General features: G+C 50.1%; 1 protein-coding gene across 3 annotated transcripts in view; it reads left to right on the top strand.

The window, feature by feature from the left end:
- KIF6 (kinesin family member 6) overlaps positions 1-18,923 on the top strand; it is an 88,520-nt gene that overhangs the window by 27,242 nt on the left and 42,355 nt on the right. For 2 of the 3 annotated variants that reach the window (XM_072139759.1, XM_072139758.1), the window contains exons 15-18: positions 7,547-7,602; positions 11,263-11,313; positions 13,503-13,587; positions 13,696-13,831. In XM_072139759.1, the coding sequence (XP_071995860.1) occupies positions 7,547-7,602; positions 11,263-11,313; positions 13,503-13,587; positions 13,696-13,831 (328 nt within the window). Of the gene's footprint in view, positions 1-7,546; positions 7,603-11,262; positions 11,314-13,502; positions 13,588-13,695; positions 13,832-16,771; positions 16,831-16,912; positions 16,976-17,111; positions 17,204-17,754; positions 18,001-18,923 lie in introns of those variants that run through there. The other variant, XM_072139760.1, reaches the window with a different exon arrangement.

Here is an 18,923-nt window from a genome sequence, read left to right on the forward strand (position 1 = left end):
CCCCTGGGTTCCCCCCTTGATAATCCTCTTTTCTAATACATAATGGATCTATGACTCCCCAGAGAGTAGCATGTCATCTTCCTCTCTCTTCTTACTCTCACCCCCTGGGTTCCCCCCTTGATAATCCTCTTTTCTAATACATAATGGATCTATGACTCCCCAGAGAGTAGCATGTCATCTTCCTCTCTCTCTTCTTACTCTCACCCCCTGGGTTCCCCCCTTGATAATCCTCTTTTCTAATACATATTGGATCTATGACTCCCCAGAGAGTAGCATGTCATCTTCCTCTCTCTCTTCTTACTCTCACCCCCTGGGTTCCCCCCTTGATAATCCTCTTTTCTAATACATATTGGATCTATGACTCCCCAGAGAGTAGCATGTCATCTTCCCCTCTCTCTTCTTACTCTCACCCCCTGGGTTCCCCCCTTGATAATCCTCTTTTCTAATACATATTGGATCTATGACTCCCCAGAGAGTAGCATGTCATCTTCCCCTCTCTCTTCTTACTCTCACCCCCTGGGTTCCCCCCTTGATAATCCTCTTTTCTAATACATAATGGATCTATGACTCCCCAGAGAGTAGCATGTCATCTTCCTCTCTCTCTTCTTACTCTCACCCCCTGGGTTCCCCCCTTGATAATCCTCTTTTCTAATACATATTGGATCTATGACTCCCCAGAGAGTAGCATGTCATCTTCCCCTCTCTCTTCTTACTCTCACCCCCTGGGTTCCCCCCTTGATAATCCTCTTTTCTAATACATAATGGATCTATGACTCCCCAGAGAGTAGCATGTCATCTTCCTCTCTCTTCTTACTCTCACCCCCTGGGTTCCCCCCTTGATAATCCTCTTTTCTAATACATAATGGATCTATGACTCCCCAGAGAGTAGCATGTCATCTTCCTCTCTCTCTTCTTACTCTCACCCCCTGGGTTCCCCCCTTGATAATCCTCTTTTCTAATACATATTGGATCTATGACTCCCCAGAGAGTAGCATGTCATCTTCCCCTCTCTCTTCTTACTCTCACCCCCTGGGTTCCCCCCTTGATAATCCTCTTTTCTAATACATATTGGATCTATGACTCCCCAGAGAGTAGCATGTCATCTTCCCCTCTCTCTTCTTACTCTCACCCCCTGGGTTCCCCCCTTGATAATCCTCTTTTCTAATACATAATGGATCTATGACTCCCCAGAGAGTAGCATGTCATCTTCCTCTCTCTCTTCTTACTCTCACCCCCTGGGTTCCCCCCTTGATAATCCTCTTTTCTAATACATATTGGATCTATGACTCCCCAGAGAGTAGCATGTCATCTTCCTCTCTCTCTTCTTACTCTCACCCCCTGGGTTCCCCCCTTGATAATCCTCTTTTCTAATACATATTGGATCTATGACTCCCCAGAGAGTAGCATGTCATCTTCCTCTCTCTCTTCTTACTCTCACCCCCTGGGTTCCCCCCTTGAGATCCCGAATGGAAAGAGCTGCTGTATTGGATCTGTTCAACAGAAAGTATTATGGTATAGTTGCAATTCAAGAGACCCACATGAATAAAGAATCAACATTTAGAACTGGTTTGGTCCAGTTTACCGTGCATGTTATTCTACATACTCTAGGGCAGTAGTGGTGAACCTGTGGCACGGGTGCTGGAGGTGGCACTCAGAGCCCTTTCTGTGGGCACCCAGGCCTTCACACCAACACAGAGTTTGCCAGATCTGACTCAAGGCTTCCTCCTGCGGTCCAGTACAGCCCAGGACGTGCCATGCTCAGCGCCATTTTAAAGCGACACATGCTTTGCTGCCAGGGATACAGGAGGAGCGAGAAGGTGTGGATAGAGATGGATTGTCGTTTGAGCTCCTGTTCTGGGTCCCTTGATTCTTCCACTTCATGGGACCCGGGAAGGAAGTTACAATCCAAAACCAATACAATCATCTTTCTGTTGTATAGGTGAACTCAGGAGGCCAATACGATTAAAACCTGTGACCCAGCAGGGATCAGTAAGTTACTGCTTAAATCATCATGTTGGCACTGTGCGACATACAAGTGGGTTTTGGTTGTAGCTTGGGCACTCTGTCTCCAAAAGGTTCGCCATCACTGCCCTAGGGGGTATCACTTATTATTCACAAAGATCTAGATTTTCAAGAAATTGGGGTAAAATATGATATAGAAGGTAGATACATATTTTTGCACTGTAAGATTAGGGGCGTGTCTGGGTTATAGCAAATGTGTATATTCCACCGCCATTATTTGAATTTGTGGGTACGGTGGGTAACCCCCCACTATTAATGATTACGCAGTAATGAACCACAATATTGATGCGTTGGGTATGTACACTTCTATAAATACAGTAGATTAGCTGATGTTACAGGGGAATTGGGTTGGATTGAAATTTGGAGACATTTTCATGGGGAGAAGGGAGAACTTTCTTGTTACTCAAAATCTCACAAAGTAGCAACAAGACTTGATATGGTATTCACAGATAGCAGGGGCTGTGAATATGTAATAAGGGTAGAATATGGTAATAAGGGGGCGTGTCGTAAGCTGGACCTAAGATGGCGTCCGTATGGCTCTCACTGATCACGTCCAATCAGCAGCTCAAGGAGAGAATCCAAGAATAAATCCTGGGACGGCGGGAAAGGCCTTCATGAGAGGAACATATAAAGCGGAAATATATATATATATAGAAGAATTAGAGATTAGGGTGAAACAAAAGGAACCAACAAGAAATAATGAGTGGGAATGGGAAACCTCCAGTCTATTTATCTTGATGTGTTTTACCTCCACACTGGTAGGAAAATATCAGTACAGTCAGAGATTGTGTATGGAGGGTAACGCCCGGGCAAGAATATGGTAAAAAGTCCAAAAGAAAGGCACTTTATAGTTGTAATTGTAGAAGGAAAGGCTGCCGTGGTAACAGATTCGGGGGGCACATTGGATGCTTTGCTACTTATTTTGAGGAGTTGTATAAAACAAAGGTTTATTTGTCTGACATTGAAATAAATAATAATTTGGACCGGATTATCTGATGAGGAAAGGGAGACAATTACAAGAGCTGAAGCAGAATCTGTATTAGAGACTACACCTAGTACTGTTTATGTTCTTACTCGGGTCGGGCATGTCCTCGGCCACCAGCTCCTCCATCCTCCATCTGTAGCGGAGCTCCTGTATCCACTGCACAGCCGAGGGTGGATGAGGGCTCTTAGTGTCGAGGGATCACTGTCCTTGCCGCCGTGAGAGCGTGGCGGACGAGTCCTTTTGTGATGGAGGAGATGGTGCCCGGTAGTATGGAAAGGAGGGCAACCTGTGGGCTAAACTGTGTAGTCTTACCAGACACTCTGCTATAGGTGTCAGACACCATCCACCAGAAGTCCTCCACCAAATGTGAAGAATGGATCCCACCTCCAGCAGAGCTCCGAGACTCCAGGGTAGATCCTATGGAGCGTGAGGGGCTCCTGTACCAGCGTGATAAGATCTTATAGCTCCTCTCCTGAGCGCTGCACGGCAGAGGGAGTTTATGGGAGAATAAAAAGGCTTTGTCCCATTCTGCCTCCGTGAGTGTGGTTGATGGGTCCGTCTCCCACGCTGACACATACCCTGGGTTCCCCCGGGAGGACTCAGCCAGCAGTATAGCATATAGCTGAGACCAGACGTGGGCTGGGGGTGATGCAGGTCTAAGTACTGCCTCAAGCCCAGTTAGGGATGTCCGAGCTTACGTATGAGGCTAGCTGTTGGTACTCCAGCCAGGATAGTGGAGGGTTGGAGGCTCTGAGTCCCAGGAGGGCAGGGTGTCTCCAGACACTACCTGGCCCATACATGTATCCGCTCCCACCTCCCAACACAGGAATCTCCCCTGGTCTTTGTGTATGCTGGAGGGAAGGATGGCCCCTAGACGGTTAGCCAGGATAGTGGAGGGTTGGAGGCTCTGAGTCCCAGGAGGGCAGGGTGTCTCCAGACACTACCTGGCCCATACATGTATCCGCTCCCACCTCCCAACACAGGAATCTCCCTCTCCCCATTCCTGGGGGGAATGCTGGATTGTTAAATAGGGGAGTGAGGGGGCCCTGTAGTGTAACTGGGGTGTCCTGAGAAGCCAGTCTGTCCCATTCTCAGAGGAAGTATGGGGAGAAGAGTGACTGTGTGAAGCTCTCTGGCCATTGGGCCGGCCGTATCCATGGAATTGTGCGCAAGTGGGGGTGAGAGGTCTGTTTCCAGAGACGCCCATTGCTTGGTTGCTCTATGATAATGCCAGTCTACTATGCGTATGAGCAACGATGCGGAGCGGTAAAGTTTGGGGTCAGGAAGACCCACTCCACCCGCAATTTTGGGTCTAGCCAGTGTGGCGTAGCTGATCCTGCTTGTCCCCCCCCCCCCCCCCCCCCACAAATAATCTCCGGAAAGCCGCTTTGAGGCTTGTAAAGAAAGAGCTCGGGGGGCGTATCGGTAGGGTTTGAAATAAGTATAAGACCCGGGGCATTACGTCCATTTTCAGGACATTGATCCGGCCAAATCATGATAGGCTACTGCTACGGTATTTGGCCAGGTCCCGTATTGTGCGGTCCAGGAGGGTTTTATAGTTGAGGTTGTAGAGGCGTGAAAGGTCTGCTGGGATGTCAATTCCTTAGTAGTGAATATGAGATCTCTGCCACTTGAATGGAAATTGGGATGCTAGGTGGGATACTTCACCCTCGGGGAGGGAGATGTTCAGGGCTTCTGATTTTGATAGGTTAACCTTGAAGTTGCTAAGGAGGCCAAAGCTGGAAAACTCTGCTAAGATGGACGGGAGGGAGACCTGGGGCTGTGACACATACAAGAGCAGGTCATCCGCATACATGGCGGTCTTGTATTGTTTAGATCCAACCTGGAGGCCGTGCACACTGGGGCTGCCACGAAGCGCCACCGCTAGGTGTTCCATGACAATAATATACAATAGTGGGGAGAGGGGGCAGCCCTGGCGGGTTCCATTCTTAATCGAGAACGGCTTGGAGGAGGTTCCATTTATTCTTACTTGAGCCGTGGGAGCTGAATATAGAGCTTTAATCATATTCAGAAACCTAGGGCCCACCCCAATTTGCTCTAAGGCCGCCCACAGGAAACCCCAGTGCACACGGTCGAACGATTTTTCCGCGTCTACTGACAACAGGCATAGCGGTTGTTTGGCAGTCTTAGCCCGGGATATCAGCAGCAAGGTCTTATTGGTGTTATCCCGGGCCTCCCTCCCGCGGAGGAAGCCCACCTGGTCTTTGTGTATGCTGGAGGGAAGGATGGCCCCCAGACGGTTAGCCAGGAGTTTTGAGTACAACTTTACATCTACGTTGATCACTGATATGGGGCGATCGTTGGCACACACTGTATGATCTTTCCCTGGTTTGGGGATAACTGAGATATTAGCCTTAAGGGATTGGCATGTAAAGGGAGTGCGCAGTGAGACCCTGGTAAGGAAGGGGACCACTTCTTATCTGAGGGTTTTATAAATCTGGGGGGTAAACCCGTTGGGTCCCGGGGATTTCCCGGCCGGGGTCAGCTCTGAGAGCTCCTGCTCAGTAATGTCCTCCTCAGGAGCCCCCCTATCCTCCTCACCCAGGCCAGGGAGTGCCGTGTCTGTAATGTATGTGGTAATTTTGTCCTGGAGTTGTTCCGGGGTCATATCGTTATACTGGCCCTCGATGTTGTAAAGCTCCCCCCCCACATATGTTGCATGTATAAGAAGACACAGTGAGTTATGTAAGTCATAGGCATCGGAACAAAAGCATCAAACCTGTTAATCCTTAGTAACAATGGGAAAGCGCCCCCAAGAGGGAAGAGACTGGAATGACATGAAGTTACATTAGGTTAATAAACAGTCACTTAAAGGGGTTTTCCCATCTGGGCATTTACATTTAATTAAATTAATTTGCCATATGTAATCATTTCTTCAATTGGATGTTATTATAAAAAATGTTCCTGTGTGAAGATAATTTCTCATAAATGTAGTTATTCTGTCCCTTAGAAACGAGATTCCTCGGATACGACCACCTCACACTCTGGCAGCAGTGGCCAGACTTGCACTATAGAGTCCTGCCGGACCACCAGGATTCAGCAATCATTACCACAGGACGGCTGGGGGTCATGCAGTAACTCCCGGACATTTTATATACAATAACCTTTTGTTTCTTTCTGCACTCAATGTATCAGACGTGGCCGTATCCGAGGAAGCTATCGTTTCTAAGGAACAACAGGGTTACAACAGGATAATTTATGAGAAATTATCTTCACACAGGAACATTTTTTTTTAATAACATCCAATGGAAGAAATGTTTGCATATGGCAGATTAATGAAACTGAATGTGATCGCCCAGACGAGAATACCCCTTTAAGCGTACGGCGACCCGAAGTAAACACATGCACTGATAATGGTGAACATGTAAGTCTCGCCCCCTCCCCATGGTAGCGCTGACCTGACCCACTAGTTCACAATTTGTTTGAGTAATTACTCCACGACCCCCACTAGTGGGGTCCAGCGGGAGCAGTGTACAGGTCAAGGGACAGGGTTATGGGAAGGATCCTGTCCCGGGGGAGTTGGCGAGGGTTTCAGCCCCGGCGAGAAGGGGTGCAGGAGACTCAGGCAGTTACAAGATTCAATTTAATCAAACGCCCTCAGGTTGCTGGGCCGACCCCGGGGGCCTCCTCTTCTTCCCCGGCGCCCTCCGAAACGGCCACGAGGGTTTCTTTGGGGATGAGGGGGTAGAACCCCTCTTCCCCCTGGAGGGAGGGTTGGGAGGGACGGCCAATCTTGGATGACGATTGGGGGCAACTCTAGGTCCCTGGAGAGATGTGTAATCAGACCTCACACTGCTGTGCTCTGTGCTCTCTGCAGCCAGTGTTATGTATTATCCCTGGAGAGATGTGTAATCAGAGCTCACACTGCTGTGCTCTGTGCTCTCTGCAGCCAGTGTTATGTATTATCCCTGGAGAGATGTGTAATCAGACCTCACACTGCTGTGCTCTGTGCTCTCTGCAGCCAGTGTTATGTATTGTCCCTGGAGAGATGTGTAATCAGACCTCACACTGCTGTGCTCTGTGCTCTCTGCAGCCAGTGTTATGTATTGTCCCTGGAGAGATGTGTAATCAGACCTCACACTGCTGTGCTCTGTGCTCTCTGCAGCCAGTGTTATGTATTGTCCCTGGAGAGATGTGGAGACCTCACACTGCTGTGCTCTGTGCTCTCTGCAGCCAGTGTTATGTATTGTCCCTGGAGAGATGTGTAATCAGACCTCACACTGCTGTGCTCTGTGCTCTCTGCAGCCAGTGTTATGTATTGTCCCTGGAGAGATGTGTAATCAGACCTCACACTGCTGTGCTCTGTGCTCTCTGCAGCCAGTGTTATGTATTGTCCCTGGAGAGATGTGTAATCAGACCTCACACTGCTGTGCTCTGTGCTCTCTGCAGCCAGTGTTATGTATTGTCCCTGGAGAGATGTGTAATCAGACCTCACACTGCTGTGCTCTGTGCTCTCTGCAGCCAGTGTTATGTATTGTGGTCTTCTGGTTCCTGACCAAACAGTTTTCCTTTTTGTAGATTTGCCGAAGCCAAATCTCTCGGAGAAGAAGTGAATAACGTCAGACGGCGAATCAGTGAGTAGAGGGATCTTGGGGGGTGTGGCCTATAAGATTATAAAACTCAGTACAATTTTTGCCAAAAAAGTGTCTTTGTAGTTAGTCTGTAGGGCTGTGCACAGGGGGTATCCTCACACTGCTTGGCTCTGTGCTCTTGGCTCATATGTCAGGATAGCGCTGCCCGGGCTCATCCTGTGATCTCAGCTCCAACTACCACAGAGCTCACTACATACACATTATACACCACCACTAGGAGGAGATCACTACATACATATTATACACCACCACTAGGGGGAGATCACTACATACACATTATACACCACCACTAGGAGGAGATCACTGCATACAGATTATACACCACCACTAGGGGGAGATCACTACATACACATTATACACCACCACTAGGAGGAGATCACTACATACACATTATACACCACCACTAGGAGGAGATCACTACATACACATTATACACCACCACTAGGAGGAGATCACTACATACAGATTATACACCACCACTAGGAGGAGATCACTACATACAGATTATACATCACCACTAGGAGGGGATCACTACATACACATTATACACCACCACTAGGAGGGGATCACTACATACACATTATACACCACCACTAGGAGGAGATCACTACATACAGATTATACACCACCACTAGGGGGAGATCACTACATACAGATTATACACCACCACTAGGGGGAGATCACTACATACACATTATACACCACCACTAGGAGGAGATCACTACATACACATTATACACCACCACTAGGAGGAGATCACTACATACACATTATACACCACCACTAGGGGGAGATCACTACATACACATTATACACCACCACTAGGGGGAGCTCACTACATACACATTATACACCACCACTAGGAGGAGATCACTACATACAGATTATACACCACCACTAGGGGGAGATCACTACATACACATTATACACCACCACTAGGGGGAGATCACTACATACACATTATACACCACCACTAGGAGGAGATCACTACATACACATTATACACCACCACTAGGAGGAGATCACTACATACACATTATACACCACCACTAGGAGGAGATCACTACATACATATTATACACCACCACTAGGGGGAGATCACTACATACACATTATACACCACCACTAGGAGGAGATCACTACATACACATTATACACCACCACTAGGAGGAGATCACTACATACACATTATACACCACCACTAGGAGGAGATCACTACATACAGATTATACACCACCACTAGGAGGAGCTCACTACATACAGATTATACACCACCACTAGGGGGAGATCACTACATACACATTATACACCACCACTAGGGGGAGCTCACTACATACACATTATACACCACCACTAGGGGGAGCTCACTACATACACATTATACACCACCACTAGGAGGAGATCACTACATACACATTATACACCACCACTAGGGGGAGATCACTACATACAGATTATACACCACCACTAGGGGGAGATCACTACATACACATTATACACCACCACTAGGGGGAGATCACTACATACACATTATACACCACCACTAGGAGGAGATCACTACATACACATTATACACCACCACTAGGAGGAGATCACTACATACACATTATACACCACCACTAGGAGGAGATCACTACATACACATTATACACCACCACTAGGAGGAGATCACTACATACACATTATACACCACCACTAGGAGGAGATCACTACATACACATTATACACCACCACTAGGAGGAGATCACTACATACACATTATACACCACCACTAGGGGGAGCTCACTACATACACATTATACACCACCACTAGGAGGTGATTACTACATACACATTATACACCACCACTAGGGGGAGATCACTACATACACATTATACACCACCACTAGGGGGAGATCACTACATACAGATTATACACCACCACTAGGGGGAGATCACTACATACACATTATACACCACCACTAGGAGGAGATCACTACATACACATTATACACCACCACTAGGAGGAGATCACTACATACACATTATACACCACCACTAGGAGGAGATCACTACATACACATTATACACCACCACTAGGAGGAGATCACTACATACACATTATACACCACCACTAGGGGGAGCTCACTACATACACATTATAGAGCACCACTAGGAGGAGATCACTACATACACATTACACACCACCACTAGGAGGAGATCACTACATACACATTATACACCACCACTAGGGGGAGATCACTACATACACATTATACACCACCACTAGGGGGAGATCACTACATACACATTATACACCACCACTAGGAGGAGATCACTACATACACATTATACACCACCACTAGGAGGAGATCACTACATACACATTATACACCACCACTAGGAGGAGATCACTACATACAGATTATACACCACCACTAGGGGGAGATCACTACATACAGATTATACACCACCACTAGGGGGAGATCACTACATACAGATTATACATCACCACTAGGAGGAGATCACTACATACACATTATACACCACCACTAGGAGGAGATCACTACATACAGATTATACACCACCACTAGGGGGAGATCACTACATACAGATTATACACCACCACTAGGGGGAGATCACTACATACAGATTATACACCACCACTAGGGGGAGATCACTACATACAGATTATACACCACCACTAGGGGGAGATCACTACATACAGATTATACACGACCACTAGGATGAGATCACTACATACACATTATACACCACCACTAGGGGGAGCTCACTACATACACATTATATACCACCACTAGGGGGAGATCACTACATACACATTATACACCACCACTAGGAGGAGATCACTACATACACATTATACACCACCACTAGGAGGAGATCACTACATACACATTATACACCACCACTAGGGGGAGATCACTACATACACATTATACACCACCACTAGGGGGAGATCACTACATACACATTATACACCACCACTAGGAGGAGATCACTACATACACATTATACACCACCACTAGGGGGAGATCACTACATACAGATTATACACCACCACTAGGGGGAGATCACTACATACACATTATACACCACCACTAGGGGGAGATCACTACATACACATTATACACCACCACTAGGGGGAGATCACTACATACAGATTATACACCACCACTAGGGGGAGATCACTACATACACATTATACACCACCACTAGGAGGAGATCACTACATACACATTATACACCACCACTAGGGGGAGATCACTACATACACATTATACACCACCACTAGGGGGAGATCACTACATACACATTATACACCACCACTAGGGGGAGATCACTACATACACATTATACACCACCACTAGGGGGGGCTCACTACATACAGATTATACACCACCACTAGGGGGAGCTCTGTGGTGCTGTATTCTGGAGGTGATGTTGCCACTTCTTCTGTAAGTCGAGTAATATGAATTATTAGAGATTATGTAAAGCAGAAATCACCAGTCAGTAATGTTGGGGTGAACCATGTGTCAGCCCCTGCAGATATGTTGGGAAACCCCTAGATCCCAGATGAGGGGGTCCTGTGGGGTGATACATGTGGGGTCATGATTTCCCTCCCTGTGTCTCCCCTGACAGATGAGCTGAAGGCGGCAGTGGAGCAGCGGAGGATGCAGCAGGCGGCAAGAGGTAAGTGCTGTCATACTGTACATAGCGCCCCCTGCTGGTAACCACTGATAGGGGCTGTCATACTGTACATAGCGCCCCCTGCTGGTAACCACTGGTAGGGGCTGTCATACTGTACATAGCGCCCCCTGCTGGTAACCACTGGTAGGTGCTGTCATACTGTACATAGCGCCCCCTGCTGGTAACCACTGGTAGGGGCTGTCATACTGTACATAGCGCCCCCTGCTGGTAACCACTGGTAGGGGCTGTCATACTGTACATAGCGCCCCCTGCTGGTAACCACTGGTAGGGGCTGTCATACTGTACATAGCGCCCCCTGCTGGTAACCACTGGTAGGGGCTGTCATACTGTACATAGCGCCCCCTGCCGGTAACCACTGGTAGGGGCTGTCATACTGTACATAGCGCCCCCTGCTGGTAACCACTGGTAGGGGCTGTCATACTGTACATAGCGCCCCCTGCCGGTAACCACTGGTAGGGGCTGTCATACTGTACATAGCGCCCCCTGCTGGTAACCACTGGTAGGGGCTGTCATACTGTACATAGCTCCCCCTGCTGGTAACCACTGATAGGGGCTGTCATACTGTACATAGCGCCCCCTGCTGGTAACCACTGGTAGGGGCTGTCATACTGTACATAGCGCCCCCTGCTGGTAACCACTGATAGGGGCTGTCATACTGTACATAGCGCCCCCTGCCGGTAACCACTGGTAGGGGCTGTCATACTGTACATAGCGCCCCCTGCCGGTAACCACTGGTAGGGGCTGTCATACTGTACATAGCGCCCCCTGCCGGTAACCACTGGTAGGGGCTGTCATACTGTACATAGCGCCCCCTGCCGGTAACCACTGATAGGGGCTGTCATACTGTACATAGCGCCCCCTGCCGGTAACCACTGGTAGGGGCTGTCATACTGTACATAGCGCCCCCTGCTGGTAACCACTGGTAGGGGCTGTCATACTGTACATAGCGCCCCCTGCTGGTAACCACTGGTAGGGGCTGTCATACTGTACATAGCGCCCCCTGCTGGTAACCACTGGTAGGGGCTGTCATACTGTACATAGCGCCCCCTGCTGGTAACCACTGGTAGGGGCTGTCATACTGTACATAGCGCCCCCTGCTGGTAACCACTGGTAGGGGCTGTCATACTGTACATAGCCCCCCCTGCTGGTAACCACTGGTAGGGGCTGTCATACTGTACATAGCTCCCCCCTGCTGGTAACCACTGATAGGGGCTGTCATACTGTACATGGCTCCCCCTGCTGGTAACCACTGGTAGGGGCTGTCATACTGTACATAGCGCCCCCTGCTGGTAACCACTGGTAGGGGCTGTCATACTGTACATAGCGCCCCCTGCTGGTAACCACTGGTAGGGGCTGTCATACTGTACATAGCGCCCCCTGCTGGTAACCACTGGTAGGGGCTGTCATACTGTACATAGCGCCCCCTGCTGGTAACCACTGGTAGGGGCTGTCATACTGTACATAGCGCCCCCTGCTGGTAACCACTGGTAGGGGCTGTCATACTGTACATAGCGCCCCCTGCTGGTAACCACTGGTAGGGGCTGTCATACTGTACATAGCGCCCCCTGCCGGTAACCACTGGTAGGGGCTGTCATACTGTACATAGCGCCCCCTGCCGGTAACCACTGGTAGGGGCTGTCATACTGTACATAGCGCCCCCTGCCGGTAACCACTGGTAGGGGCTGTCATACTGTACATAGCGCCCCCTGCTGGTAACCACTGGTAGGGGCTGTCATACTGTACATAGCGCCCCCTGCTGGTAACCACTGGTAGGGGCTGTCATACTGTACATAGCGCCCCCTGCCGGTAACCACTGGTAGGGGCTGTCATACTGTACATAGCGCCCCCTGCCGGTAACCACTGGTAGGGGCTGTCATACTGTACATAGCGCCCCCTGCTGGTAACCACTGGTAGGGGCTGTCATACTGTACATAGCGCCCCCTGCTGGTAACCACTGAATGTCAGCGCCCCTAAGGCAATGAGCCAGAAGCCCCCCCTCCCAGGTGTAGTTTCTGCCCCTCGGACGTCTCTATAGTGTAATAATGGGGAGCGCTGATCAGACTCCCCCTTAGCTGCACTGCCCTTAAGACCCTCCTATAGCGTCTGTACCTCCCAGGGGTGACCTCTCAGCCATGTCAGGGGTCACTTCCTGCTCCTCTGACCTCCCCTAGGTGTTTCCAGCATCATCCAAGAAGCCAACGAGTGCGACCCGGAGGAGGAGGAGCTGCGGGCTCAGATGGAGGCTGAAAAGAAGAGGTAGGAGCCGGGCACAGCTGCTGCAGAACCTCTGTATGATGCATAATGTCACTGACACATCCCCAGCAGCCCCGCCCTGAATGTAACCCCCCCCCCCTTATGTCCTAGATATAAAGAGCGATTCACCCGACTCAAGAGCCTCAAGACCGAGATCGAGCATCTGCAGCTCCTCCTGGAGAAATCCAAGATCCGACTGCAGAAGGAATTCCAGGAGTGGTGGACGCAGGAGACCTGCAGCCTACAGGTGGGAGAGGAGGAGGCGCCGCTGCTCTCTAGTGCGGGATAGGCTGTATTCTCAGTGATGACACCGCTGCTCTCTAGTGAGGGATAGGCTGTATTCTCAGTGATGGCACCGCTGCTTTCTAGTGATGGATAGGCTGTATTCCCAGTGATGGCACCGCAGCTCTCTAGTGATGGATAGGCTGTATTCTCAGTGATGGCGCCGCTGCTCTCTAGTGATGGATAGGCTGTATTCTCAGTGATGACACCGCTGCTCTCTAGTGATGGATAGGCTGTATTCCCAGTGATGGCACCGCAGCTCTCTAGTGATGGATAGGCTGTACTCTCAGTGATGGCGCCGCTGCTCTCTAGTGATGGATAGGCTGTATTCTCAGTGATGGCGCCGCTGCTCTCTAGTGATGGATAGGCTGTACTCTCAGTGATGGCGCCGCTACTCTCTAGTGATGGATAGGCTGTATTCTCAGTGATGGCGCCGCTGCTCTCTAGTGATGGATAGGCTGTATTCTCAGTGATGGCGCCGCTGCTCTCTAGTGATGGATAGGCTGTATTCTCAGTGATGGCGCCGCTGCTCTCTAGTGATGGATAGGCTGTATTCTCAGTGATGGCACCGCTGCTCTCTAGTGATGGATAGGTTGTATTCTCAGTGATGGATAGGCTGCTCTCTAGTGATGGATAGGCTGTATTCTCAGTGATGGCACCGCTGCTCTCTAGTGATGGATAGGCTGTATTCTCAGTGATGGCACCGCTGCTCTCTAGTGATGGATAGGCTGTATTCTCAGTGATGACACCGCTGCTCTCTAGTGATGGATAGGCTGTATTCTCAGTGATGACACCGCTGCTCTCTAGTGATGGATAGGCTGTATTCTCAGTGATGACACCGCTGCTCTCTAGTGATGGATAGGCTGTATTCTCAGTGATGACACCACTGCTCTCTAGTGATGGATAGGCTGTATTCTCAGTGATGGCGCCTCTGCTCTCTAGTGATGGATAGGCTGTATTCTCAGTGATGGCACCGCTACTCTCTAGTGATGGATAGGCTGTATTCTCAGTGATGACACCGCTGCTCTCTAGTGATGGATAGGCTGTATTCTCAGTGATGGCACCGCTGCTCTCTAGTGATGGATAGGCTGTATTCTCAGTGATGGCACCGCTGCTCTCTAGTGATGGAGAGGCTGTATTCTCAGTGATGGCGCCGCTGCTCTCTAGTGATGGATAGGTTGTATTCTCAGTGATGGCACCGCTGCTCTCTAGTGATGGATAGGCTGTATTCTCAGTGATGGCACCGCTGCTCTCTAGTGATGGATAGGCTGTATTCTCAGTGATGACACCGCTGCTCTCTAGTGATGGAGAGGCTGTATTCTCAGTGATGGCACCGCTGCTCTCTAGTGATGGATAGGTTGTATTCTCAGTGATGGCACCGCTGCTCTCTAGTGATGGATAGGCTGTATTCTCAGTGATGGCACCGCTGCTCTCTAGTGATGGATAGGCTGTATTCTCAGTGATGGCACCGCTGCTCTCTAGTGATGGATAGGTTGTATTCTCAGTGATGGATAGGCTGCTCTCTAGTGATGGATAGGCTGTATTCTCAGTGATGTCACCGCTGCTCTCTAGTGATGGATAGGCTGTATTCTCAGTGATGGCACCGCTGCTCTCTAGTGATGGATAGGCTGTATTCTCAGTGATGGCACCGCTGCTCTCTAGTGATGGATAGGCTGTATTCTCAGTGATGACACCGCTGCTCTCTAGTGATGGATAGGCTGTATTCTCAGTGATGACACCGCTGCTCTCTAGTGATGGATAGGCTGTATTCTCAGTGATGACACCACTGCTCTCTAGTGATGGATAGGCTGTATTCTCAGTGATGGCGCCTCTGCTCTCTAGTGATGGATAGGCTGTATTCTCAGTGATGACACCGCTGCTCTCTAGTGATGGATAGGCTGTATTCTCAGTGATGGCACCGCTACTCTCTAGTGATGGATAGGCTGTATTCTCAGTGATGACACCGCTGCTCTCTAGTGATGGATAGGCTGTATTCTCAGTGATGGCACCGCTGCTCTCTAGTGATGGAGAGGCTGTATTCTCAGTGATGGCGCCGCTGCTCTCTAGTGATGGATAGGTTGTATTCTCAGTGATGGCACCGCTGCTCTCTAGTGATGGATAGGCTGTATTCTCAGTGATGGCACCGCTGCTCTCTAGTGATGGATAGGCTGTATTCTCAGTGATGGCACCGCTGCTCTCTAGTGATGGATAGGCTGTATTCTCAGTGATGACACCGCTGCTCTCTAGTGATGGAGAGGCTGTATTCTCAGTGATGGCACCGCTGCTCTCTAGTGATGGATAGGTTGTATTCTCAGTGATGGCACCGCTGCTCTCTAGTGATGGATAGGCTGTATTCTCAGTGATGGCACCGCTGCTCTCTAGTGATGGATAGGCTGTATTCTCAGTGATGGCACCGCTGCTCTCTAGTGATGGATAGGTTGTATTCTCAGTGATGGCACCGCTGCTCTCTAGTGATGGATAGGCTGTATTCTCAGTGATGGCACCGCTGCTCTCTAGTGATGGATAGGCTGTATTCTCAGTGATGGCACCGCTGCTCTCTAGTGATGGATAGGCTGTATTCTCAGTGATGACACCGCTGCTCTCTAGTGATGGAGAGGCTGTATTCTCAGTGATGGCGCCGCTGCTCTCTAGTGATGGATAGGCTGTATTCTCAGTGATGGCACCGCTGCTCTCTAGTGATGGATAGGCTGTATTCTCAGTGATGGCGCCGCTGCTCTCTAGTGATGGATAGGCTGTATTCTCAGTGATGGCACCGCTGCTCTCTAGTGATGGATAGGCTGTATTCTCAGTGATGGCACCGCTGCTCTCTAGTGATGGAGAGGCTGTATTCTCAGTGATGGCGCCGCTGCTCTCTAGTGATGGATATGTTGTCTCTCTCCTGTAGGGTCGGGGGGAGGTGAATGTGCACAGTTCTCCATCCTCCTCGGGGGGGCGCACCCACAGGTAATGTATACAGTGGAGGGGGGTTCTCTCCGTCCTGTGGGGGTCCTGGGGGGTCTCTCCACTGACTGTCCCGTGTTTTTAGTGTTTCAGATGAGGAGCATTGGGTCACCACGAGCAGTGAGCAGAGGGTGGGATCGGTATCCAGGTAACTCTTTACCCCCTGCCCCTGCTGTCCTGACACTGCTGTGCTCTGTGCACTCCTGCGGTCACACACAGTGGAGGGGCACAGAGCACAGCAGTGTGAGGACACAGTGGAGTCTATAACACTGTCTGTATTACAGGGACACCCCGATACCTCTGACGGGGGACAGTCAGACGGACGCAGACATCTTGGCCTTTGTCAGAGCGCGGCACAACCTGCTCAGCAGAAAAGGTGATGAGATCTCCCGCTCTGGGTGTGGGAAAGCTGGGTGACACCTATCTACCTATAGTACTGCAGTATTCTGCTCCCATGTCCCTGCAGCAGCCTGGAAGAGCTGGGTGACGCCTATCTACCTATAGTACTGCAGTATTCTGCTCCCATGTCCCTGCAGCAGCCTGGAAGAGCTGGGTGACACCTATCTACCTATAGTACTGCAGTATTCTGCTCCCATGTCCCTGCAGCATCCTGGAAGAGCTGGGTGACACCTATCTACCTATAGTACTGCAGTATTCTGCTCCCATGTCCCTGCAGCAGCCTGGAAGAGCTGGGTGACACCTATCTACCTATAGTACTGCAGTATTCTGCTCCCATGTCCCTGCAGCAGCCTGGAAGAGCTGGGTGACACCTATCTACCTATAGTACTGCAGTATTCTGCTCCCATGTCCCTGCAGCAGTGGGGGGGAGGGGGTGTGAGGTCATGTGACAAGTTTGAGGGTCTCCTCTGCAATTATTACACATTTGGATGGTCTCTGATGCTGATCATGTGCCGCTCTCCTCTGCAGGCTCCGCCCATCAGTGATGTCACAACGTCCTGTATCCACACCGCAGACCAACACCAATGAGTCCAGCTGTGAAGATCTGCAGCGGCAGACGTCATGTGGACCTAAGGGGGCAGCACACCCCAAAACCTCCATCACTCAGAGGAGCTGCTGGAGACGCATCACAGGGCGAGTGCATGGATCCTGCACCTGATCCTGGGGTACCTACACCCCAAGCCGGGAAACCATGGGACTGCACAGTAAACTTGGGGGGGGCGGGGGGGGGGGGGGGTTGTAAGTAGCAGCAGGACCATGGGCTGTGACTGAATTGGGATCCTACGCGGGGTCCGCCATGCACCGCTGAGGTGTCACCAGGTGTCGCTGCTCTCCGGAGGGGAGGGGCACTGCACCCCAATGGGTGATAGGTCCAGAGAGTCCGGGGCTGCAGGGAACGGTTTCCTCCTGTACTGAAGAAATTCAGGTACAAAGCAAATCACAGGCCTGACCCTCCACTCCCCTCCCTGGCAGAAGAAGGGTTAATACTGAGAACAGCCCCTCTCTATCAGGAGGCTAGAGCACGGGGTCACTGTCACGCTAGCAGTCAGGTGTCTGGTAAACAAGTCTCCAGGCATCTCCTGTCACTCTAGCGGTCAGGTGTCTGGTAAACAAGTCTCCAGACACAGCACCTGTCACTCTAGCGGTCAGGTGTCTGGTAAACAAGTCTCCAGACACAGCACCTGTCACTCTAGCGGTCAGGTGTCTGGTAAACAAGTCTCCAGACACAGCCCCTGTCACTCTAGCGGTCAGGTGTCTGGTAAACAAGTCTCCAGACACAGCACCTGTCACTCTAGCGGTCAGGTATATGGTAAACAAGTCTCCAGACACAGCACCTGTCACTCTAGCGGTCAGGTGTCTGGTAAACAAGTCTCCAGATATCACCAGTCACTCTGGTAAACAAGTCTCCAGACACAGCACCTGTCACTCTAGCGGTCAGGTGTCTGGTAAACAAGTCTCCAGACATCTCCTGTCACTCTAGCGGTCAGGTGTCTGTTAAACAAGTCTCCAGACACAGCACCTGTCACTCTAGCGATCAGGTGTCTGGTAAACAAGTCTCCAGACATCTCCTGTCACTCTAGCGGTCAGGTGTCTGGTAAACAAGTCTCCAGACATCACCTGTCACTCTAGCCATCAGG

The sequence above is a fragment of the Engystomops pustulosus genome, chromosome 3, assembly GCF_040894005.1.
Source record: "Engystomops pustulosus chromosome 3, aEngPut4.maternal, whole genome shotgun sequence".
NCBI lineage: Eukaryota > Metazoa > Chordata > Amphibia > Anura > Leptodactylidae > Engystomops > Engystomops pustulosus.